This window comes from Monopterus albus, unplaced genomic scaffold (assembly GCF_001952655.1).
Source record: "Monopterus albus unplaced genomic scaffold, M_albus_1.0 scaffold4.1, whole genome shotgun sequence".
Classification (NCBI taxonomy): domain Eukaryota; kingdom Metazoa; phylum Chordata; class Actinopteri; order Synbranchiformes; family Synbranchidae; genus Monopterus; species Monopterus albus.
The window spans coordinates 3,278,058-3,304,195 of record NW_018127884.1 but is presented as its reverse complement, the minus strand read 5'-3'; the positions used below and the strand labels follow the sequence as shown (position 1 = coordinate 3,304,195).

At 38.9% G+C, this 26,138-nt stretch overlaps 3 protein-coding genes across 5 annotated transcripts in view; 1 reads left to right on the top strand and 2 right to left on the bottom strand.

Moving 5' to 3' along the window:
- ankrd11 (ankyrin repeat domain 11) overlaps positions 1-13,301 on the bottom strand; it is a 100,952-nt gene extending 87,651 nt beyond the window's left edge. For 2 of the 3 annotated variants that reach the window (XM_020609324.1, XM_020609342.1), the window contains exon 1: positions 13,238-13,301. The gene's annotated coding sequence lies outside the window, so the exon portion shown is untranslated. Of the gene's footprint in view, positions 1-713; positions 789-13,237 lie in introns of those variants that run through there. The other variant, XM_020609332.1, reaches the window with a different exon arrangement.
- Positions 13,302-15,829: 2,528 nt separating this feature from the next.
- spg7 (SPG7 matrix AAA peptidase subunit, paraplegin) lies at positions 15,830-23,524 on the top strand. Its single transcript, XM_020610002.1, has 17 exons — positions 15,830-16,400; positions 16,822-16,924; positions 17,024-17,113; positions 17,231-17,472; positions 17,565-17,704; positions 18,105-18,207; positions 18,292-18,417; positions 18,652-18,814; positions 19,873-20,046; positions 20,125-20,249; positions 20,677-20,779; positions 21,133-21,243; positions 21,335-21,450; positions 21,832-21,988; positions 22,214-22,377; positions 22,588-22,665; positions 22,763-23,524. Exons 1-17 carry the CDS (start codon positions 16,176-16,178, stop codon positions 22,970-22,972), a joined length of 2,430 nt encoding a protein of 809 aa, XP_020465658.1. The 5' UTR covers positions 15,830-16,175; the 3' UTR covers positions 22,973-23,524.
- A 55-nt stretch (positions 23,525-23,579) lies between these two features.
- Positions 23,580-26,138, bottom strand: part of cdh15 (cadherin 15, type 1, M-cadherin (myotubule)) — a 33,321-nt gene continuing 30,762 nt past the window's right edge. The window contains exons 14-16 of the mRNA XM_020610015.1: positions 25,661-25,809; positions 24,874-25,059; positions 23,580-24,340 (exon numbers count right to left, since the gene is read on the bottom strand). Of these exons, the coding sequence (XP_020465671.1) occupies positions 24,140-24,340; positions 24,874-25,059; positions 25,661-25,809 (536 nt within the window). The 3' untranslated portion in view covers positions 23,580-24,139. The remainder of the gene's footprint in view (positions 24,341-24,873; positions 25,060-25,660; positions 25,810-26,138) is intronic.

Genomic DNA, 26,138 nt, shown 5'->3' with positions numbered 1-26,138 from the left:
AAAAAAAAAAAAAAAAAAAAATCTTAACTGTATGATGAAAAAAGCAGAATGAATGGGAACAGGCACACAAATTTTAGCAACCCAGCCACAGTGTGACATCATTAGATGTGATGGAGCTCTCAACTCTGTCAGATTTGAGAAGTGACCTCCGTAAATGATCGTTCATATACAGTCACTCACATAGGTGTGTGTTTATGGATGTATTACTTAATAAAGCTGCTCACCCCGGGACGCTCCTCATTAAATCTCCATGGTTCATGTAAGCTGCCACATTATGCTGTAGAATTTAAACTTATTTACTCTTTTACACTGCTTGGTAACATCAACATTTTTCATAAGTGTTGGTGGACTTCTCTTGTATTATAGCGACTGTGGCATGCTTTTCTGTGTTTTCTGACTTATCTATAATGTTACAATGATGAATTATCATCTTAAAAGTGACGGAAAGCTCAAAAACCGAGGTGTACCTATGTTGTTGTACCTATGCATGTTCAATACAGAAGCAACTTGGTTTATACAAGCTTCACAAACTCTCGCTGGCAGGACTTTTCTTTCCAACTATGTAAAGTCTTACACAATAGTTCACAGATGTCCTTAAATGTTCATATATTCCTGGCTGTGCGAGTTCATGCGAGTTTGCCTGATATCCATTCATGCCATATTAAAAGTGGGATTTTTTTTTGACTGCATGTGGTTTTGTGGATATATTTTACCTCCTGCTGCCTGCATTGTGAGAGGAATCTAACAATCCATGATGTTAATGCCAGTGCAAAGCTGCCAGTTGGGAACATATGGGGTCACCTGTAACACAAGGGATTTGTGGGTGAACATACAGTGATCACCGGTTGGATTTACCGACCTTGAAGTTTCCACTACTTAATGGCATGTAATGCTAAAAAAAAAAAAAAAAAATGTTGCATGACCGTTGTTTCTTTAGACCATTGTTGTAAGGCTGGAGAAGTTACCATGTCCGCATTATGCCAGTTAAAATCTGAGGTTTCTCAATTACCCACTTTCTTTAGAGTGTTACAAATCACTTTTCATCAGTACATATACCATTGTTTAACCATCTATGGAGGAGAAATTCAAATGAATTAATTCTGTTGCAGTTTGTCATGCTGTCCACTTTTCATGACTTAAACATGTCAGCTAGGATCTGAGGTATTGAGGAAAATGTAGCTTATTTGTCAATGTTTTTTGTTAATGCATTGCCCTGGCTTCGTGACTGGTCTTGTGTCAAAAAGTGTACCCCCTTCAAGATGTGTTTTCCCTGTTCAAAACTTGGTTTCATGTAGCGCCCGAGCCTCAGGGGTTGTGGTTTGGATAATGTTAGGGGATACACATCTCAATGAGGAAATAGATTTCAACACAACACTGGCAACAGGAGTTGGGCGTGTTCACAAACTATCCTCTCATTTTCAGGAGGAATCTCTCAGGTTTTATTGTTCTGAAATAATTACAGACTATTTAGAGTTACAATGGGTGCAAAGCTAATCTAGAAGTACCCAAGAGTACGGTAAACATTAAATTGCTGGAAATGAGCATGCCATGAACACTTTAATGTGCAGTGTATGTAAAAGCAGAAGTTACACTGTAAAATAAGAACATTTTTGTAAAAGTAAAGTTCGTTATAATTTTTTAATACCAACCTTAGCAGGCAGCCATTATGAACTTATTTTTAGTTTTCACAGTGCTATAAGTGATGCTGGCCATTCTGTCATCATGATGCCAGTAGAATATAATTATTGCACCAGTTAGAGTAATTATGAGCAATTAGACATCCTTTCCTCCATTTTATCCTTGAGACATCCATGATTTTTCTGACCTGTGAACTTGGGCAACATCAGCAGAGAGCAGCAAGAGCTTAGTATGGCTTTGAGTCTAAATGTGCACAGATAACACCAGTTACTATTCAAATGATAATAAATGTGCATAGTTACCATACTCTTTCTGCACAGTTTCCTTTAACAGTTCTATAAGTATCTGCACGTTAATTTAACCATAATATATACATTGTGAACACCAAACCCTAGTTGGTAACTTTACTGCTCAGGCTGTATACATATAAAGTACATACACACCATTTTTCTCAGCCTTAGTGCCCAGTCAAGTGGCCTTTGTGGCCTATGAAAATGTATGAAATTGAAGGCCAAATGGCCTTGCCTTTCAAATTATGACATTTATGGCCTGAATACAGTACTCTTCTTCCTTAATAATACAGTTTTACCCACTGATGTGACACAATGTTTCCCATACATTGATTTATTTATGGTGGGCCACCACAATATCAGCACTGACCACCACAAATTCAAACAGGTTAAACCTTATTTCAGTGTAGTGCCATGCATAGCACGTGTATTTGCTCAGTCCAAACCGTGCACTGCTCTATTTCTCACACCCAAACAAAACAACAGAACATCTGTGAACAGCCCCTCCTCTCTGCATTGTTTTTTTTTTTTTTTGTACAACAACACTGTCATTCGCAGAGATCCAACTCATCTGATATGTTATTAGCAAGCTAGTAAGGCTAGCTAAGCTAACATTAGAATACAGCTGTTACCGAGGTCAGCAAGCTGTATACTGCATGGATATATATGAACTGCTCTGCAAGTGGATCAAGTTAATGCTAGTTCATGAACTGTGAGCTTCATGGGAGAAAATACTATAGATCAGACTAAATGAGTTGGACACAACATTTAAAACAAAGTCAACAATAAATAACCTGTAACAGTATAAAAAAACAACAAAAAACAAACAGGTCACTTGATGTTCAGCACTTTTGTGAAGCATGTTTAGTAAGAGGACTAGCCTACTTGTCCTGAACATCAGCGGTGCTTAGAGCCTGTGTTATCTGAGGAACTGCTCACTTGAGTATGGTAGTTCTGCATTAACATGAGCCTCAGACAAATAAACCGGGCCACTGCCACCGACATCTTCCTTGGAGGGCAAGGAGGTGTGGTCCTTTTAGTTTGTGCAGCCTTTACAGGTCATGAGCAAACATGTAAATCCATCTTATTAAACAGCTCATGGCACCTAGTGGCAGAACAAGATGCTACATTAAATTATTAACAACAATCAATAATTGATTGACAAATTAATCAATAATTGATTAATTATTGACATCCCTAGCCCTGAAAGGAAAATGAAAAATGGTTACCACAAAATTAACACATACACAAAAAACAAAACAAAACAAAACACAAAAAAAAAATCAAGGGAAGAGACCAGCATTAACATGAGGCTGGCAAACTATGGAGCATGTGTTAAAACGCAGGAAAACACTGGAATGATTCTTTAACTGTTTGCTTTTTTCTAAGAGAACCCTGAATTCAAACAGGCTGCACAGTGATTGTGTGTGAGAACTGGCTTTGCATAAGTAATGAGGAGTAATAAAAGACTGTCCTACATCCACACAAGAGATTACACTGCTGGCTGCTGTTTCTATAAAAAGATTCACTGCAGGGAGTATGACTGACACAAGCAGACAAGCAGACATGCAACCACACACACACACACACACACACACCCTCACTAACACACAGATGGGCACAAAAACAAGGTGGTGTATTTATAGGGAAGAAGGTTCTAGCATCACAAGAACTTTAAAGATCAGTGTCTGGTTTACTTTAGTCACCCAATCATAGATCCGAGACTATTCCAAGCCTTGGCAGACAAACACAGTGAAACGCTGGAAAGATTATTGGTAGAGCCAGGCCAGCTTAAAATGTCTTCTATATTTCTGGTTCTCCTATTTTCCAGTTCTCATTTAGAGTGCTTCCTTTCAAAGCAAAGAAATAATTCAGTGAAACAGTTTGACAAAGCATGACACAGGGATACAATGGGGTTGTACAAGCCTTAATACAAGGGCAAAACCGATACTGGCCTGCAGCTTTAAGAACTACTGTGTGTTGCCACATATTCAGGAGGGAAAGTCCCTGTGAAGACTGACTGAAGATGATGTGCTTTCCCACTCCCTGCTGACTGCTCTGGTTATACAGACTAGCTAATTCCTACCCAGGCCCTGAAAAATAAAGAAAGAAAGTGAAAGTCTGTGACTGCAGCTAATAATAATACTGTAGACAATATTACATTTAAAAAAAACTTTTATTGTTGCAAATTATTATTTTCCATATTGCTTCCAGTTACACACAGTGACAGTATCAATTGGCTAGCTTTACTTGACAAATGGTGCCTTTGTATATATGGTAGTAGTGGCTGTATCTGTCTTCAGCAGATCTGTAGTTATGGGGGTGTGTTGTGTTAAGAATGTAATTTTGTAATTTATATACACAACTCAAACTGGACAGATGTCAGCAATTTGTTTCCATATGTTATTTTTTCCTTTATGTCCCAGTTAGTGCTGCAACAATTAGTCATATTCTTTGATGTCAATTCTAAAAATTTGTTGATGTAGAATTTTAGTGTCCATGCGTTATATAAAACCATGTAAATGTTCAATTGAAACTGCAATGCACTACAGGAAGTACTGGGGGCAGTATCACTTCCATTATCTCCCATGATGGCATTCTGTACTAATGAAGAAGAACGTATGTCACATAGCTGTGAGAGATGGCCGGGTCAGGCACTGTATGTCAGTGAGGCATATCAAAACTATGCACCTTTTAGTATTAATGGTGCCATCACAGAAGGGTAAGTTACCTTTGCCAAGGACACTGAAACAACCCCATACCAGGACAGACCCTGGCTTTTGGACTTGAGCCGATATGGTTATATCACTTATAGAAAGAAGAGTGATGATTCTTGATGCAATGCTGTGTGAGGGATCGGAGAAGCAGTCATCCAACTTAGGCTTGCACCCTTGGCCTATATGCACTGAAATCCCTCCAGATTCCTTGAATCTTTTAGTTATGCACCACAGAGGGTGACATATCCAAATCCCTTCCTATCTTTCTTTGTTTTATCTCACTACTAGCCCTGAAATGTGTTGGATTGTGTTGCAGGCATAGAATTGAAGTGAGTGTTTACTTTGAACAAAGAATAAAATTGATGAGGTACCACATCAAATAATGTGCTGCTGTGTTGTTTTTTTAATATAATAGAGGGCACAGATGATTTACACATCACTATTTTCAGTTTTAGTTTTGATTTTACATACCATCCCTACTTTTTCTGATTTGGGGTTGTAAGTTTTTCCTCCATTGTGTTGTAGTGCAGTGGAGCAGATTTCCATTTGAATCTAGATGATTGTGACTGTCTCTCAACTGGCTGTCATTCGCACTGCCTCAGAGGATATTTGCATAAAGCTGAGTATTCCTCAACTTTCCGCTCTGGTGTAGCTGGGCTTTTTTTTTTGTTTTTTTTTTTTAAGATCAGTTGAGCTCCACAAGGGGGAAAACACGGTGCTACAAAGCCTGGTCTCATTCACAAGGAATGGCAGCTGTTCCTAGCCCAGCCTTGTGAACAGTCTCGAAATCCAAACAAAGTCCTCAAAACCATAATCAATACCAATAATTTCAAATAAACAACAGATCTATTCCATTTACTTTTTAAAGTATCCTACCTTGATTGTGACCTTGTATACTTGAATGTATCTGACTGGCCAAAACATTATTTTTGCTAGATGCTACACTCTGTGTTGTGGGAAAAGATCAGCCAGATTCAAGTTTTGTGTCTGTTTTTGCTGCAAAGATGCAGGGGCAACACAATGGTCTCACTGACATGAATGAGAATGCTGTGGTTTGTGATGCAGTGCTAGGGCCAGTCTGAACATGCCTTTAACACATTCCCCAAAATGCCTCTCAGCGTTACATGCACACCTCTGAAGACATCCAAGTTATCCTGGAAAGCTGGATGAACTCAGAAAAGTGACACACTGGCCTCATTTGTCTGAACTACAGTTTGTGTCTGAAGCCCCTAATGAGTTACAGAACAGGCTTCTTCTACCAGCCAACAGCACAGTATGACCTCCATTACAGCAAGCCAGGAACAAGAACATGAAAACTCCATAGCCCATTCAACCATAATAAATAAGCCTAGATAAATAACTCACACAGGTAAATCATCTGTCTGTAGGTATTACTCTCAAAATATAAAGAAGGCAAAATTTAAAAAAATAAAATAAAAATCAAAACATCATCAACTGCAGGTGTAACATGGGAGTGCTTTTAAAACAGCCAATGAGAAGAATTCCAACCTCTTTACAGCCACCAGTCTGGCTGTAAAGACAGAAAAGAGACAAGTAATGAGAATATATGTACTGGTCAAAAAAGGGTGCTTAGATCCTTTGTGTCAAGTTTCCTGCCCGACAGCATGCTGGAGTGGGGGGTGGGGACTAAAGTATGGCTGCACATACTGGTGAGCAGGGGCATGGGCCCCCACTGACGGACCTCTTCTCTTTGGTATGCCTTTGCTTTTCAATCCCACCCCACCCGCACAAGCGCAGAGGCCCATCTCCCCATAGTTGTCCCCTCCCCCCTTCCTGTTGTTGTATTTCAATGTAAATGGCTGGATGAATGGCTGCAGCTGGCCCATCAAAAGGCCAGGCCTGCTGAAGGGCCTTGGTGATTGAGATTCAGCCAGGCCACACCACCCCTACCCTCCCCCACCTAACACATTGTCCTAACACCCTTACCCCATCTCAGCTTATGGACAACATGAAGAGGACGGATGGATGCAAGAAGAATTAAGCACAGCAATAGTCAGCATGCAGCAATTTCTCATAGTGCAATAAATCCCACACATATTAGTTTTATTGGTAATTTGGTACATTCCAATCCCAAAAAACACACCCACTGTGAAAGCTTCTACTTTGGACAGTAGGAAGTTATCCGTGGTGACTGTGGTGATTACAGCACTAAAAGTTTATTCATAATGTAAGTGAGCTCTTGGATCAATGTGAACATTACTAGTATGATAAAATAGCAATTCAGTTTTTAAATATATACTGTAATGCACACTAACTGAGGCTAGCGTTAGCTCATTCAAGCATTTTCCTTTGATCCTATTTTATCATATGAATAGCAATTTTACTATAAGTGGTTAAAGTAAGGATGTAAAGATAAACCGATACAAGTCGGAAAATAGACACGAGTCAGATTTATGGCTGCATTTGTTGAAAACCACAGATTCGAACCATATGGGTTTCAAAAAATGGTCAAATTAATATGATATAAACTGATCTTTGGCAAGGTTTCTGTCACTGTTACACTGTGTGTCTTTCTTGCGCATGTATGCATATGTGTGATGCACCATCTCCTGACGGCATTCAAACCCATGCCTAGTTCTTAACGATGCAGGTCCTGAATAAAACGCTAGGAACAGTACGGATAGATGCAGGAGCAGACGGTGCTATTGTTAGCAGATATTGTCAGAGTGCAGAACATGCAGCACTTTTGTCAAGTTTCCCGGGAGAAGCAACACGGACCTAGTCTAGTAGCAACGTTACCAAGGTGACACGCTGAACCAATGAAAACAGTACAGTTTGCTGTGAGGACAGTCAGCTTGAGGCTTGAGCACATTAGCTGGTAATTCCACCCAGTTGGGTTGAAGTCAACAACTTAAGCTATTTCATTTGCAAGGACACGAACCTGTTGTTGAATGTGGGATTTGGACAAATGACAGTGACTCTAAGTCTGAAGCACACAACAACAACAACAACAAGTCAGCAGTATAAAAGCAAATATGCATTCCAGTTCTGTATGACATGACAAGGTGAAACAACAGCTGGAGGTTTACTGTTCACCCATGACCACTGTTTACTATTATTAAAAGGAGTAGACATGTTTCATCTATTTGGTTTTTGCTGGCTGAAATACAAAAATGCTTTGAGGAAACACCAACACTCTTCAATTTTATACCCTAAACAGATATTTTAGATAATTTGTTTATATTTCATGGATCATAAAGTATTGCAAGATTTAAAATGTAGGATTATCTCAGCATATGTGCATTGTTATGAGAAAAATACTTCATCTCCTTTAAAATGGCAAGAACAAATTCTGTTAGATTGTTTGGGAGATGCCAGGCTGCTTGGGAGATCGCCTTCATCCAAAGTTTGAGGTGCTTTGGGTCATTTAATGTGCAAGTATAATATGACAATTTATTATTCCGAGCCTTTCCAAATGTTAGTACAGGATGTTAAACAGTGTTTTCTTTAATCCAACAATGCCGACACACTGGTGGTAGAATTGGCGCCAAGGTAGAGTAGGCTACGTTAGCAGCATGGCTAACCAAAACACAATGGAAAATCCAGGGCTGGAAATGTGAATGAAGCCACCCACGGCAACTCCTCACAACATAACCATATTGTACATGCCTATAACTCTCTCCTGACCAATGGAACCCCTTGCATTAAATCTCAGCAGGGAGTTGTGTTTTTAATCGGATCAGTCTGAAGGCCTGCTAACAGTGAAAAGCAGGCTCAAAAAGCAACGATTTAGTATTAACAAAAAACCAATAGACTTATCACTGTCATGCGAATGTTATGTGTTCTGTTTGGTAACACAGTTTATTGCAAAGTTGTCATGGACAGGTTGAACATGCAGAACAGTTAAGCACACAGGGACACATCACAGACTTTTTCTGCCATCAACTCCCAGACCTAGCTGAGTAAATCAGCACAGCAGCACATTCAAAAAATTAACTGTCTCCAGATTCGCACCACTAGTAATTCATGCATATCCAGACTGAGGGACACAGCCATTTGCAAAACAGGTTCTGCCTGGCCAGGTCCTGGGTGAGAACCATATGTACAAATACAATGGTGCCTTTTATAGCCAAGACTTTGTTTTCTTCCTTAAAATAAAGCCTTGAGTAACCTCTCAGGAATTTCAATAGTAGTAGCAGGTTTCTGACAAGTAAGTTAACTAATGAAACTACTAAGAAGGTGTGCTCATATAAGGAAATAAATCAGCAATGAATAAAATCACTTGTTCAGTTAACAGTGAGACAAATATGACTAAAACCCAATGTATAATGGCAGAGCCTCTTTGTGATAAAATGGTAGCCTAATCAGTCTATACAGATATCTCAGTCAGATTGCAAACTAAGACCAAGTGCTACAATGCTAAACTCCCCACCAAACACTGTTATAAATAAATCTATTACATTTTAGTGGTTCTTCTTATAAAATAAAATAAACATGTAAATTCACCTCACTGAAAGACATCCATTTTATCATGGGATTTGGATACTTCAAATCAGTATGGCAAACTGGCAAATTTACTTGTCAGCCCATGTTAACATAAATGTTGGCCAAAATGTAAAGATGTATCAAAAGCTGTGAGCCTTTTATGACATATTCTACATACCTAAAACTATGATTAAGCAAACCAGTAACTTTCTCTCAAAAATAAGAGCAGAGATTATTCCTTCTCCAAGCTTGGGTTACAAAGATCAAAAGCTGCATCTGTTAAAAGCCCATTTCTGGAGAAGCAGCAATGTGCCAGAATAGAAAACCTTTCACCTTGATGTGTCAGAGACTTGTGGAAAAGAAAGGATTATCAAGTGTGATGCAGCGGAATGCTAGCAAATATGTATAGCCAAACATGTCAAAGATGCCATCAGCCATCAGGACCCCCTAAACTCCAAAATGAGGCTCCGCAGTCCCTGAGGGAAACAGCAAGATTGGGCCCGCCATTTTGTTCTATTTCACTTAGAAGATTGAGGGGGCAAAGGACTAGGCTGAATTTCAAAAAGCTTTGAATGCCATTTAAGTATCCACTGAGATTGGGCTGGTAGAGCTGCAGCTATAAAAGATATACACGTCTCGCACAGGGTAAGAAGAGCAGAGCAAAAGAGAGAAACTGAAACAGAAAGAAGGAAAGGCAAAGACAGACAGAGAGAGGCAAGAAACAGGAGCAGCCATGCTTGTTTACCTAAAAGGCCCACACTCTCAGTACGAGGGGGGAGGGGATATTCTGGATAGACTGAAGACAGAGTGGATGCTGGAGTCCCAGCTAAAGCTTCTTTCCTCTCTTTCAACACAACTGTTTTATTATCCCATGTGAACCTTGAGATGGTTTCTAAGCAATATTCAAAAAGAATTCACACCTACACACCTCATTATATTGCACATCTTAGAAAAGGGCAAGAGAGCAGAAAGAAATCCCACCAGCTTTTCTTCTCCCATATATAAACAAAATATTATGTGTAATGTTTAAATGTTTTCTGCTCACTCTAACAAATCCTAACAGGGATAACAGTATTTTGATCATGACTTAAAATACATTCCAGCAGGTAATAAACAAAAACAAATGCACTTTTTATGCATATTGACATCTATGTCCAAACATACAAGGTGCACAAAGAAATCCAGTCATAAAAGTGATCAGAGAAATGTTATGGACAGAGAGAGATGGCTCTTATTACTGGACCAACTACATAATATTTACATTCAACACATTATTTTTTGGAATATTATCTTGGTCTTTTTCAAGAGGAAAATAATGCTATCACAGAGTAGGATGGTAATCTCTGCAGAATAACATGCTGATCAGTGCATTGATAGCTGGTATGTGGAAATACTTGGCAGCCATACTTCACAAGAGTAGGCCTGCCAATGTTTACTCATCAATTATCCTGTCAATTACTTTAGTAATTAATTGATTAGCCACTTAGGCCATAAGCTGTCAGAAATAATCATAAATACACATGACATGTCTCTGTATTAGATCCCTAACTGAGGTCTTCAAAGTACCTCTTTTGGCTAACAGTCAAATAACCCAAGGATGTACAATTTACAATAATATGACAAAGCTAAAGCAAGAATGTTCTCACATTTGAGATCCCAAAACAATCACAACTGAGATTTTTACCTGACAGACTACTTAAATGCTGGAATCAGCATTTGGCTGCCAGGGTTGACCGGTCGTTAGTAAGAATACATAAAAAAATATGCATATGCCAGGTACACACTGTATGTGACCACCAGGAATATGTGTTTCACTTAAAAAAAAAAAAAAAAACGCATTTAGAACCGTGACAGACTTGATATGCGTGCATGGTTATTTGGTAAATTTCAAGGCAGAAATATGACCTGCAAGTCAGTTTGACGGTTGAGGTCATTAATAATATTATGGTAGACTGTGCTACTAAAAAGGTAATATGCAGAGTCACTCTGAAGCATGATGCCTAATATGTAAGTACTGCAGTGTTCTCTGCATGTTTTAAAATCTGCCCTCACTTGTTTATCATTTCTGATATGCGGTTCATCTTTCAACAACATTTTTACTTTTAATGGTCTCAGAATCAGTACTTGAGCATGGTGGGTTATTCAGTAAGACCCAGTCATAATAACCATATGGTTTTCCTGTGCTACTGTTACTGCTGAGCCACCCAAACACAGTAATCAAAAGCATCTTGTTCTCTTGCATTCACTGTTGTGTTTTTGCCATAATCCATGGACTCAGTTGTGCCCATCTTAAACCTACCTTTAAATTGGTGTTTAAAAATGCCAATACGTTAGGCAACATAAATCTTTAAGAAAGCCTTGAGATCAAGGATGAGAAACGGAGCAATCAGACATGTTTTCAACATCACTTTGTTCACATCAGCAACACAATGAGAAAGTCCAACCAATACACAGGACGACTAATTTTGGTGAACACAACAAACGCCCTGCACCTGGGCAAACTGACCATTAACTGAATCTGAAGAGTTGTTGTTAGGCAACAGGAGAATATAAGCAAAGAAATGCTACCTGTCTGTTACAATATATACTTTGGATTGAAAACTAAAATTTCTGAATAAGACTCCTATTTATTATTAATGGCCACATTTACATAAATGCCACCATGACATTCACATGCTTCCTGATACAGAGGTCCTCACTGTCTTGGGGTAGTCATTCATAAGTCAGTGGAAATCATCAAAAATGGAATTTAACACTAAGAAAACAAATAAAGATACAGGTGCCCACTACATAACAGACCCATGGAAAATGTCAAAACACAAAACAAATGACAGACCCAGACTTCACTTCATGTGAGACAGAGATCTGACTTTAAATGAGATTTCCATTCAGTATATAGGTTCTCACTTTTACAATGTAAACACATCAGGGATATGTGCTAATATACTAGAGAAAAAGCAAGTTAATACTTCTAAATCCCACACATCATAATCTTCATATATGACAGAATTGATATACGATACTATATAAATCAAGGCTTTGGCTATAGCACCTACACAAGGAGACAAAGATATGCACCACTGCCTCTGCAGTGTAGTCAACACCAACACTTCAGCAAGCCAAAACACCCTCACTATCTTGGTGGAAAACACCACCAGCGGCACTGCAGTGTTTTCCTCAGCACTGGTACTGCACCAAAGTGGGGAGCTTCTCCTCCACATTCTTTTTTTCTTCCACAGCTCATCTCAAATCCTACCATGTTGTGCCCCTCCATTATATGTTATTTACAACATAACACACAAACACTCCACTGAACCAATGTAGGTAACAGGTATCCATCACTGCATGCCTACTAACTACACACAGAGACTTCCAGAAAAATCCAGATAGCAAATGAGCATGTGAAAGCACCATTCTTTAAATACTCCTATAAAGAACAGATGTGCACAGATTTTAGTTCTAATTCAGTGGTTTCCTTATTAACAGGCTTCTAGCACACCCATTTTACGTTAGTGCTGGATCAGACGAGCAAACATACAAGACACAGAGCTGCCCAACAAGCATGCTATTTAGGCCAAACATCACTCTAAACATTACTGTTCAGGGATAGTACACGTTAAGCTTTCCACAACACATGCACAAGACCGATCTAATAATTTGTTGACATGCATGTACATATACGTATATGTGCGTTATCAATGTACGGAGCACTAGGTGCTTAATCAAAACATTTAGTTTTAAAATAACAACACACTGCCCGTGCCAGTCCGGTGGCACATGTGCAATGAGGCAAAACAGTTACAATAAATGTGCTAAATCAACTTAAATTGGCGTACGTTACTTCAGTGTGAGATACTCACAAGGAATAATTTTCTGGTTAATTTGCGTTACTGAAACACAGCTAAGTATAACCGTGGAAGTGCCGCGTTAAAGAGGTTGAACAGTGTGCTAAACATCTGTCTATTTCCAGGGGGGAAAAATTACACAAACATAGCATATGCTTAAAACCATAAGAAAATTAAGATAATGCAAGTTGACCTTTGTAGCAACACAAAACTCGGGTTAACCACGGGGGCAGCTATAGGCTAGCCAGTTTTGTTGTTGTTAAAATGTTAGCTATGCAGGAACAGTAAAAATGCAACTTACCTCTGTCTGAATGTCCAGAAATTCAAAAAGATAACAGAATCTTCAATGATTAATCTACGCCGCGGCCTCAATGTTTTCGGCCGATGCTGGATGGTCCCATTTGCTGCCGTCTGTTCAGCATAACGTTAGACTGGCCCGGAGACATCCGCATAAACTGGCGACGACATTCGCAGCATAAAAGCAGATCACTAGAATCGAGGCTAGCGCTAGCTGGTGTAGAGCAACAAACAGACGTCCAAAGGAAATAAGGCTAAAGCATCCACAAAAACCCGTTTGCAGTGTATATATTTTGTCTTCGCCACAAACTACGAACCTTTAACAGTCCATTTCAACAAAGACAGATTTGCTTGGATGGACGTATAACATCAAAATATCAATGTTTGTTTCGGTTTAATCCTCTCTGCCAACCCACTCGAGTGGTTTTCAAGCGGCCTTTGACTTCTGTGTGTGGACGCTCGGCACGGAAACGCTTCGGGGATGAAACGAGCGTTCTGATTGGTGCTGGCGATGTAGGCGGTTACCATTTCCGCGCGTGATGATATAGACACCATTTTGGATCCACATAGCACTCTGTTCCCCCTTCAGAACAAACATAAGCACGGCTCCAGCGTGGCTGACCGCAGTTCACAGTTTCAAACACAAGAGACCACACTCCATTATATAGTCGGAGGACGAAGAAAAGGAAATGGAGTACAGGCATTGGGTGCACTCGTTTTCTATATCTCCGCAAACCTTAAACGCAGTTTTATTCTCTCTTGTTATATAATTCTATTTGTCATACATTACTTAAAATATGGATGTTGATTTGAAGGGCGAAACTTAAACTGAATGTTAGTAAGCTTTCTGTAAAACGGCTAAGACATTCACACGAACGATTTATTTAATGTCGGTAATGGCTAAATCTTTTGTCATAAGTGCATAATTACAGATATAAGTAATCGCTATATATTTTGACACTAATTAAGATTTGTTTTATTTTCAATGCATGGGCCAGACCTCAAATACAAGGTATGGACCACAGAGGAGAGATAGCAAGGAAGCGGAACGTATCGGTGAACAAACTTGACGTACCCATGGTGAAAAAGAAACGTGAACGGATGTAATGAAGGCTCCCATTGGTTCAAAGAGAAGTCCCCCACCCCTTGTTATTGGTTTGCTTATTATGCCACTCAAACTGACATACACGTAGCTTTTCAGATTACCTTGATTTTTTTACAGCAATGATGAAAGAATGAAGGCCGCAATCTGCATGATTGTGCCCCATAATTAAATCTGATGTTACTGACTGGTGCTCCTTTTAGTAAAGCGGATAAAGTCCACGTTGCTGAGGTGATTACTGGCCATGAAAACCTGAAGACCGATGGCTCTGCATGGCACAGTCCTCCACGATTCTCCAATGTAAAGCATGTGATGTGACAACAAATGTGTTCAAGCTCATTTATTATTGTTGTTAATTTCACTAAACCTAACTCGACTAATGACAGGTGAATTCAGTCTACTCAATTTACTTCCTAACTAATAGCGCACTCTGCTGGACTACTGCTACAATGTTCAGATCTTGGGAAAATTCCTTTATTATTTTACACTTCTTAAAATTAAATATATTCAGTAGTTTGCTAACCATAAAATCATTTTAGGGAGTCAAACGGGCTATTAGGCTATTATATTCACGTCTATCACTATGTATCGCATACTTTCTGGACATAATTTAATTATGTACACAAAGTATTGTAATGTTATTATTGTATTGTAGCCTATTGAATTTTATTCCCAAAGGAATTCATAGTTTCCATTTTCAATAAATGATTGGTAGCCTCTAATCAGGCTAATGTCTGATTTTATACAATGTTCTAGGTTACAGACTTAAGCGTTTTTATATAGCCTGCTCAATAAAGTAAGGGATGCACACCAGTAGGCTATAAAACTGTCATTAATGGCAATTATACAAAGTGAACCATGTTCTCAAATCTTTTTTCAGGGAATAAAACATATATATAGGGTATGATCATAAACATGCCAAGAAATAAATTTATTATAAAAAATAAAATAAAATATTCATTTGAATAAAAAAAAATAAAAAAAATCATTATATAAAAGATGAGATTGCAGAAATACCTACATGTCGGCTAAGACAGCAGCTTTGTCATTGTCAGAGGAAAAATATTAACCTATATATTGAGCCTATAATTGAGCCTATTGACCTATAATAAACAAACAAATGTCTCAAACCTATTATATTTACTTCTATAAACATGGAATTTAGCCAAAAGAACAATAAATACGTTTTCAAATGCCATAAATAAATGTAACATTTATTTTAATTCTATCAAATGAATATTTAAGATGAATATATAAAACAATTGTATTAAGTAACATTATTAAATAGAGGAGTTCTTTCTATTAAATAAAGGAGTTGTTTTTTGTTTTAAGAAAAAACTTCTAATGAAATTCTTTTTTTGTTTGCAGCTAGGTACTCTTGCAGGGCTTACATTGTGATGTATGGTAAATCCTGCGCAAAAGCCTGCGCAGCTCGTAGATCCTTGAAGAACAACAAAGAAAAGGTTGACGTTCAAAGTTCAGGCAAATATATTTTTAAGAGTATGGGATTTGTTAAACTACTATGTTCTGTACTCATCCTGGATTAAACACAGTGTGTACAATGGCAGCTGCGATAAAGGGGAATTTAGAGTAAATACGTTTGTTTTTGTTTTTTTGTTTTTGGTTATTTCTGTGCGCAGGAAGTGCGCAGCTAGTTGCTGTCTTGATTTCGAGCTGATATCTTTGGTCGGCTGTACGGTTGAATAACAGCAAAACGAAGGTAGACAGGTAGAAGGTAAACAGATGTAAAGCACAGTTTTAGCTTCATAGAAAACCCATATCGTAGTTATGGCATTGCAGTTGTTTAGCTAATATACTGCAGTCAGTGATAACAGACACGATGTTAGCAATGTTGTTGCAGCACCACCGTGCTGACCTTTGTAAGAAATACAGTAGAGGTTTGTTGTGGACATCGTCAAGGAGAAACTCTCTTATAGTTGCAAATACGCCCCAAACAAGTGATCGTGTTAAAAATGCGCTAATGTCCAGATTCCCTAATGTCCGAACGATCCGCTTATCAACATCAGAGCGGACACTGTCAAGGCAGCCACAGAAACTCATCCAGGTGAGTCAAAATACACCAGAGATTCACCACATATAGTTATTGGATTAATGTTTTCTAAGAGTAATCCCAAATTGTAGTGTAAAAGCCGAGAAAAACTAACAAATATGATCGTCATTGCCATCGAAACACGTAACAATCGGTCTGTGAGGTCTAATCTGTACCCCAGTAGCCATAATGAGACATTATATAAATTATAAGGGAAAAACCCCACGATCCTAGTTTAGAGGAATAATTCAGTGATTTTCATCGGTAATACGTCTTTATAATTAGGGTCAGCTGCCTCACTCAGCTTGAAATTGTAAGTGTATTGTGATAGAGTTCTAATGCATGTGCAAATTACTGCAATTGTTACTTCCTCTCTTTCACATTGTTCTAATATTTTGTCACAATAAAATATGTTGTCATAATATTCCCATTTTAGAGTCTCCTCCACAGACCCTTGAGTCCTGGCATGATGAGAATTAGCAAAGAACTAATCAAAAGCAACCTGCTGAGAAACCCTGTTGGTTTGGTAACTCTATTGGGTAAACACTCAGTTTTATCAGCCTTTATATAATTATATACTTATATTACATTTTAATGTCACTTATTGCTGCTTATAATGAAAAATACTTGGATTTCAGGGGGAACAAATTTCTTTAGTACATCTCAATCTAAACAAGAGAAAAATAAAAGTGATGGACCAAAGGGGAAAACTCCAAAGGAAGATGAAGGTAAGTGATGAATTTGGCATGTGGCTGTTCAGTACCTGCACCACATCTGGCTGTGATCTTCATTTCTTTTTCTGATCCCTTGTATTCTCTTTTTTCATAATCTTTCTCACCTCTCAGAGGAGAAAAAACGCCGTGAACAGGAGGATCAGATGTACCGGGTGCGCCTGCGAGCCCTCTTCATCTTAGCATTCCTCATGAGCCTAATGAACCTCTTTAATACCAGTGGTGGCAACATCTCCTGGAATGACTTTGTCAATGAAGTGTTGGCCAAGGGAGAGGTGTCACGTGTGCAAGTCGTCCCTGAGAGTGACATTGTAGAAATCTACCTTCATCCTGGAGCAATTGTCTTTGGAAGACCTGTATGTTGTACTGGATTAAATTCAAACACACAATTAACATCAGAACTTTTACAGCAGGTGTGCATGGTAACCTCTTGTTTCTTGCTATGCAGAAGCCGGTGCTCATGTACAGAATGCAGGTTGCTAACATTGACAAATTTGAGGAGAAGCTGAGGGCTGCTGAGGAGGAGCTCAATGTTGACACTAAGGACAGGATACCGGTGTCCTACAAACGCACTGGATTCTTTGGGAAGTAAGAACGTGACCTTTCTCAAAATAAACTTTAAATCAAAAGAAATCCATTTATAAGGTACCTGTAAAAGCCTAAAGCACAATCTGAAGGAATCTTATCTCTATACAGATTGAAAGGATGTGTCAGCCACAAAAATCATGATCAATTAAGTTGTCATTGTGTTGGATGATACTTCTTATGATTAAGTTTATAACTAGGCAATAGGTCCCATCATTTTGTTTCTTTAGAAAATATGGATATGTGAGTGACTGGTACATAGTATCAGATTAAAAAGTTAGACTGATTAAATTGGCAACCATCTCTTGAAGCCTGGTTTTCTTTTGTGCTGAAATTAAAAAAAATGTTTTTAGCTTTTTTAAGACCCAGTGCACTGTTTTTTTTTTTCATCTTTACCCTGCAGTGTTGTCTATGCCCTGGGGATGGCTGCTATCGGTGTGGTTATACTCTGGTATATGTTTCGACTAGCAGGCATGAGTGGTAGAGAAGGCGGCTTCAGCGCTTTTGTGAGTGACACCACATAAACAAACTGATTGTGTTCTGCTGATTTAACTAGCATATTAAATGCAAATTTCAAACATACTTAACAGAATCAGCTGAAGATGGCCAAGTTCACCATTGTGGATGGCAAGTCGGGTAAAGGTGTGAGTTTCAAAGATGTAGCTGGCATGCATGAGGCTAAGATGGAAGTAAAGGAATTTGTTGACTACCTCAAGGTAAGAAACCAGACCCAAAATAATATGTTTGTTTTTTAGAGCATATTAAACTTTTTTTTTTTATAAAGCACACATTGAATTTTCAATCCCAATGAAGTCATCCAAGGATGAGTTGAATTTAATTGATGGTCTAGCGCACCCAGTATCTACCTGATGGACTGAAGTTCTCTGTAGCTACCACCCAAATTTCACAAGTAGAACATTCATTTCCCTGTTCATGTTATCTGTTGCCAGAATCCAGAACGATACATCCAGCTGGGAGCCAAAGTTCCCAAGGGTGCATTGCTGCTCGGTCCTCCAGGATGTGGGAAGACCCTGCTGGCTAAAGCTGTAGCCACTGAGGCCCAGGTGCCTTTCTTGGCTATGGCTGGTTCTGAGTTTGTGGAGGTCATTGGAGGTATGTAAAGAGAGCATCAGCAATTAGTATGGCATGTAGCCATATAAATTACAGTGCTGATGTCACTGAATAAATATCTGAACAGACATGCTGTAATTTACTGAAAAAAATTTGACTTTTGGCCACTTTCTCGGTCATCGTATACACATTACTAATGATTGTTTCTCATGTATTTTGTTTGTAAATATTATCTTTACAATTCTGTTGCACTAGAGGTATCAAAACATTGGTAAAAATATATATTTTTGTATTTTACATCGCTAAGACTTTTCATGACAGCCTTATTACAGGGTTAATATTTAAAGACAGAATAAATACTGTTACGGTTCTGATGTGACTTAGGTGACATTCATATCACAGACCTCTACTGTAAATTGTTTCATGTCAGATCTAATTCTTTTTGTGCCGATGGTTGACGCTCATGTTTCTAAGTGAAATGTATCCAACAGTGTGTTTGAACATTGTAGAGGTCCTAAAGTGCCACACATGCTTAGAATTAACTAAAAGGTGAGTCACTTGCAGTAACTGGGTAATTTGCACAACAGTTAAATTACCCAGTTTATTAAAAACTGCTCAGTTATGACACATTCCTTTCAGTTTGGCTTGATCAGAAGCTTCTTTGAGTTGTTTTTGTGTCCACTGATCCACATTGCTTTTCTTGTTTTCCTCCATTTTTTGTTTTGTTTTATTTATATCTACTTTGTCTGTGAGAGGTTTGACACTGATTGACCACATGGTCAATGGGCTCAGATCTGATTGGAAGCAATATGCACATGCACAGAGGAGTGAGACATAAAAAAAACAACTAAAAAAACCAGCAACAACCTGAATTTCAATTTGACAGTTTTGACAGCGGTGGCATAATCAGGTATCAGATTGGAATTGGATGTAGGACCACATGGTCAAGGGGCTCAGATCTGATTGGAAAAAAAATCCAGTTTGGTTTGTTCACACAACAATGAAAAATATCAGTTTTGAGTCAGCTGGAAGGAAAACTTTGGATTTGGGTCACTTCAGCAGGTAATGTGAATGTAGCCTTATTTTGTTTTTGTGTGTAGGCCTGGGTGCTGCTAGGGTCAGGAGTCTGTTCAAGGAGGCTCGTGCCCGAGCGCCCTGCATTGTCTACATTGATGAGATTGATGCTGTGGGGAAGAGGCGCTCCACCAACATGTCTGGTTTCTCTAACACTGAAGAGGAGCAGACGCTCAACCAACTACTGGTAGAAATGGATGGTGAGTTTCAGTTTGTTGTCATCAGAGTCAGACTTTTCAGACAGAGGGATGAAACTCTGAAACATTGTTCTTTTTCAGGGATGGGAACGACAGACCATGTCATTGTCCTTGCTTCCACTAACAGAGGAGATATCTTGGACAATGCTCTCATGAGACCAGGCAGACTGGACAGGCACATCTTCTTAGATCTGCCCACGCTGCAGGTAGTCTTAAGCACTCACTGTCGCCAGTGGCCATAATTAGATAGTGCTGTAATTAGTCTACTGTACTTAATTATACCTTATTGGGCTCAAAACATCATCTTTAGTTAATGACATTTTTTTCCCATATCTGTTAAAAATTCAGTGTTGTCATTGCAGTTTGTCATATCTCCTGTTTTTTTTTTTGTCCCAGTTTTTGTAATATTGTAAAGCACCTTTTATAAATGTATTATAGTAAACATACTTTACAAAGTAAATGTAAAGAACTTTCTCAAACAGCCTCAACTGCTGTTTGAAAAAGTTTTAAATGCTGTGTCCACTACTGTACTGTTGTATTTTGGGACCATGCTAAACTTTGTTAACTGTGTAACACATTTATACAGTTTGTCAGTTAAATCTAGTTAGTTCCATGTTCATTGTTTTCTCACAGGAGAGGCAGGAGATCTATGAGCAGCATCTGAAGATCTTAAAGCTGACACAGCCTGCTAATTTCTACTCTCAGCGTCTGGCTGAGCTCACCCCAGGATTCAGTGGTATATAATTTACATATTTATTTAACGCTTTGTTAGTGACAAGTGGATGAAGCCTTTTGAACCATTGGGACTTTCTTTCTATTTGTGCTGAAAAAATATTTAAAGCTTTGGCGTTTCAAACAAAACAAGTTCAGTGACAGCTGAAGATTCGTTAAACGTAACACAATGTACTGAAAAGATGCACTTCACTGGAGTAAAACAAGCTTCACAGCTTTAGTATAATCCATTCACCTTTACGTTTTGTCCTTGTGTAAATCTAGGAACGTCGGTAACCATAGCAAAATATTGGTCTGCCTCCATGAATAAACAAACTCAAAAAAAATCTCTGTTGCCACCTCACTTTGTCTCTGCAGGTGCAGACATTGCTAACATTTGTAATGAAGCTGCTCTGCATGCTGCCAGAGAGGGGCACAAGTCCATCCACACCTTTAACTTTGAGTATGCAGTGGAGAGAGTAATAGCAGGTACTGTGATGATGATCATGGGAAAACAGTATTTTTCATATGTCCCTCTTGCCACTCTGGCAAAATCAGACAAATCTGTGTGTCTCCTCAGGAAGTGTAAAGAAAAGTAAGATCCTGTCCAAAGAGGAACAGAGGGTGGTTGCCTTCCATGAGTCAGGACATGCTTTAGTGGGATGGTTACTTGAGCACACAGAGGCAGTCATGAAGGTAACACACTCCTTTATGTCAGCTCCACAGTGTGTGTCGGCTTTTACTGCAAATGTAGGACAGTTTATTTTAATCATCTTAGTCCTATACTGTAGGTCAAAGATTTGGCACTTACCAGTTCTATTGTAGACACCATATCTAATGAATCGTTTAAGAGGTGCCTTCAGGACCAATTTTCACTTAGGTATCTGCCATTTCACCATTTACTGATGGTTCTTTTTTTGCCAGGTTATATAAATGCAGCAGCTGTGTATTATTACAGTGCTGATCATTGGCATCTGTGCATTTTCTGTTGGTCTGCCTCATCTATGCTGTCTTATGTCATACGTGTTTGTGTGTTATCTTGCTGCAAAACAAATATACCTGTGATGAATTTTTCAGGTGTCAATTGCCCCACGGACGAATGCAGCATTGGGATTTTCCCAGATTTTACCACGTGACCAGTACCTGTTCACCAAGGAGCAGCTGTTTGAGCGGATGTGTATGGCTCTGGGAGGAAGGACTGCTGAGGCAGTCACCTTTAACAGAGTTACCACAGGTACACTCCATGCATTGTATATCCTGCTTCTCACTTACCTGCTGAATGCTTTCAAATCATTTCTTCACAGCTTTCTACTCCTAACCCTTCTCAGTATTAATATTAAGCAGTGAGTTTTGTATTCATCCTGATATGAAGTGAGATTGTTTTAGTTATTTCAGGACATAAATTGCTGAACATCTACATAAAAACTGAGATGGACTTCTCCTCGCTCTGTGTCCCCAGGAGCTCAGGATGACTTACGTAAGGTGACACGTGTGGCCTACTCTATGATAAAGCAGTATGGCATGTGTGACAGTGTCGGCCAGGTCTCATTTCCAGCCACAGAGGAGGAAGGTGCCATTGGCCGTCGTCCTTTCAGCCAGGGCTTGCAGCAGCAGATGGACCACGTAGGTTCTAAAATTGGATTAGTTCTCTGTTCTCAAATTAGCACAATTAGAGTTTTGAATACCCTCTTAAAGTACAGATTTTTAGCTTTTCCTGTTTTTTTTGTGAGACTAACATGTTAAAAGCTGCTCTGAAGTAGTTTAATTTAACCTAGAACACATTGAATGCTATTTCATGTCATAAAGGTTTGAAAGCACTTTTTGTTCTTATAGGAGGCTAAGATGTTGATAGCCCGGGCTTATAGACACACAGAGAAGCTGCTACTGGACAACAGAGACAAGCTGACACTGGTCAGTTGTTCCCTTCTTTGATCAGAAATTTTGTATATTTAGACTGTTGGGTTTATTGTTAAATTATAATTAGGCTATCCGGGGTCTGTCTTTCCAGCTGGCCAATGCACTGTTAGAGCGCGAGGTAGTGAACTATGATGACATTGAAGCCTTGCTGGGCCCACCGCCCCATGGACCTAAGAAGATGATCGCTCCACAGAGCTGGATGGAGGCCGTAAGAGACAAAGAAGATACAGGAATAGACGACCCTCAAACGCCACCACCACGGAAACAGAGAGAAGAGGGCATGAATCCACAGCTGGCCTAATCTGAACATGCATGTCTCAAAATTCTTCTCCAACTGCTGTGTTTTGTGTGTGTGTGTGGGTGGGGGGACACAGGGACACATGACATATTATATCAAGGAAGCACTAAATGATTAATGCAGCAAAGGAACTGCTGGCAATTTGTCAACCAAGTCTTTGTGTACTACTAAAAGTCGACTTTAGTGATTTTCTATCTTGGCAGAGCAAATATATTTACACTCACATAATAGTGTGTATTTGAGTACATTTTTTTGAAACATAAACAGTAACAAATTAAATTGGTCCCCATCAGTGAGGAAACAAGGTTGAGGTAGTGTTTTTTTCTTTTGAAAAAGAAGTTGTATTATGGGTTATGTATTGCTTTGATTGCCACAAGCTGATATGAAGTCCCAAAGTATATTCTTGCTAAATAAAGTTTTATTTAAATATTGTGTTACTATTTATGTAGTATTTGTGGTCAGAGATATATAGGCTCATGTGTGGATTATGAGTAAATGTACTGCAGCCTATGAAGATGAATAATACGGGTACTAAATAAAGACATTTATTCTGTAGACACCAGTAAAATCTAAATTCAATAAACATATTTAAAAAAAAAAACATCATTCAAAGTCTTCACCTCCAGTTTCATTACAGAATATTCTTATGCTGATTAATATTCTGTACCGAGATAGTTTGCAAAAAGATAAACATGCTGGAATGGAGGATTTATGATAATAAAAAAAAACAACTCAATATCAAAGCAAATTCATCTTATAAAATAATCGCATATAAAAAAAGAGAACATTTAAAAGATTGTCTTTATATCTCTGGCTTGTCGTATGCACCATTACTGAACGATCCAAGTCTGAGGATAAACTAAACCATACGTGGACACACATTTCAACACTTCTGTTTGCTTTGCATTATGCAGAGCTCCTTTCCTCGGAGCTGATCCTATCAACGCATGATTTTACTGTCTCATTTACCTGAGCAAACTACAAATCATTGCAACAGCCATTTTTCAGGTGTGTCCAAATAATTCTCACTAAAGTCTAAGGCACGGTAAGGCCCGTGGTGTTGCATAGCACTTTAAATCCTGCCCTGGTCTAAAATCTTTTCAAATGTGTTCAGAACAAACACCTGAGGCATGATCTTTGTCAGGTTCTCTTTCTGCAGCGTTCTCCACCTTAACTCGGGCCATACATGTTGGCGAGTTTCTGAAAGCGGGGTCCCCAGTCGTTGAGATAGTCATAGTCCTGGTCTCCATCAGAGCTGCCTGAAGCAATGGAGCTGAGGCTGCCTGCCAGAGAGCCCTCTCCCTCATAGTCATAGATCAACGCTGTGTCATATGGAGGCACGTTAGGATCACTGTCAGCAGCCTCGAGGCCCTGAGGAAAGAAAAATGATAAGGACAAATCAATGCCTTCTGTCCTAAAGAGCTACCCAGTTTTGCCTGATCCTTTCCTGTGTTATGTACCACCCCAATATCCTGTTTTAATAGGAAATACAGCAGACGAGATGCACTTAAAGGTTCAGTGATAAATTAGTCAAAGATAAAAGCAGTAATAGACAGAAGAATAAACACTGTCTATCCAAGTATCAGGTAAGAAAAACTTTGAAGCTGTGTTAATGTGGTTTAAAAATAGTACTGCAATTTACACACATTTTTTTTAGTACTGATAAATGCAACTTTTAAAAGTAATTCCATAGTATGTCATAGTATATTGACAAATATTTTAATGCAGGAAAAGGGTTTCACATATTTACAGGTTTATGTTGTTGAAGGACATCAGACCGACTTCATTCATGAGGTAGCTGGGCCCATTGTGTGTAACTTACAGTAAGAGTATGGTTTGAACATTTAAACTGCATTTTTGTTATGAACTGTATGTAAAACGAGGTCGTGGTAGAAGCCTCTCACATCATTGATATAGTCCTCAAGGTCAGTGGGATCTGCAGGAGGCCTCCTGGGGTAGGAGGGGGAAGGCAGGTTATGCGGGGCATCCTTCCTGAGGGGCTGCTTGCCTCGAGGAACACCATATCCTGGGTAGAAGGACCCTGGGGTTGCATCATGGGGATTCCACAGGAGGTCAACGTTAAACGCATTCTGTAAGGTGAGAGGAAGTGGCCACAGACTGACTCTGCATATACTTTAATAATGCAGGCATAACATATAAACAGGAAAACAAACAAAACCACATTCACAAATGTGAACATATCAGAATCTGTGGTGACACACAGAGGTGGAAAGTAACTAAGTACATTTACTCAAGTACAGTTTTGAGGTATTTGTACTTGAGTATGTGAACTGTGAACTGGGCCATAAGTATATTCTACTTTTGATACATTTTGATGCTAATACTTTTATACTTGAGTAACATTTTGAATGCGGGACATTCACATGTAAGAGTATTTTTACACTGTGGTATTGAAACTTCTTACAATCCGAATACTTCTTCCACCACTGGTGACACACTCATGTCATTAATTACAATTAAATACCATGAATTTACTATTAAACCAGTAAGACTGTTGTGTCCTACTGTACCACTGCATTCCTAATCCCAAATCATTCATATGCTTTCCACATCCACAGTTCTTCCACCACATTATACAAAGTGCATCCACTGTAGCATGACCACAAGACTGTTCATATCGGCACTCTTAACTTTGGCAGGAAATTTAACATCTGACCCATGTAGCCTTACCTCATCCTCCTCACCCCCTCCTTGCTCATCATAGTTGAAGACATTGTCACGGACGTCATCCTCTGATTCCCCAACAAGCAGGCCCGTTCCTTTCATGATGTGGTGGCGTCTCCTGCAGGCGGTCACTGCCACAGCAAGGGGGAGCAGCACTGCAAATACACAGAGGGAAATCGTCACATTTTTATTAATTAGCATTTATCTGGTTATGGTTTTTCATTATGAAGTACACTGCAAAATATTTTCCCAATAAATGATTTATCATTTAGTCTATAAAATGTCAGAAAATAGTACAAAAAAATGATCTATCTCAGTCTCTCACAGTCCAGTTACACCTTCAAACGTCTTGTCCAGCCAATAGCAAAACCCCTAAAATATTAAATATACAATAATAAAACAGAATGTTGTTGTATTTGACAGGTTGAAAACAGCAACTGTTACATTTTTATTGCAAAAAACAGAAAGTTTTCTATATTAGAGC

Bases quoted from the DNA above. Each gene is read 5' to 3' on its own strand.
- spg7 (XM_020610002.1), top strand. From the start codon at position 16,176: ATGTTAGCAATGTTGTTGCAGCACCACCGTGCTGACCTTTGTAAGAAA. The intron at 16,401-16,821 runs GTGAGTCAAAAT...TTCCCATTTTAG, and splicing joins AGCCACAGAAACTCATCCAG to AGTCTCCTCCACAGACCCTT. The intron at 20,780-21,132 runs GTATATAATTTA...TTGTCTCTGCAG, and splicing joins GCTCACCCCAGGATTCAGTG to GTGCAGACATTGCTAACATT.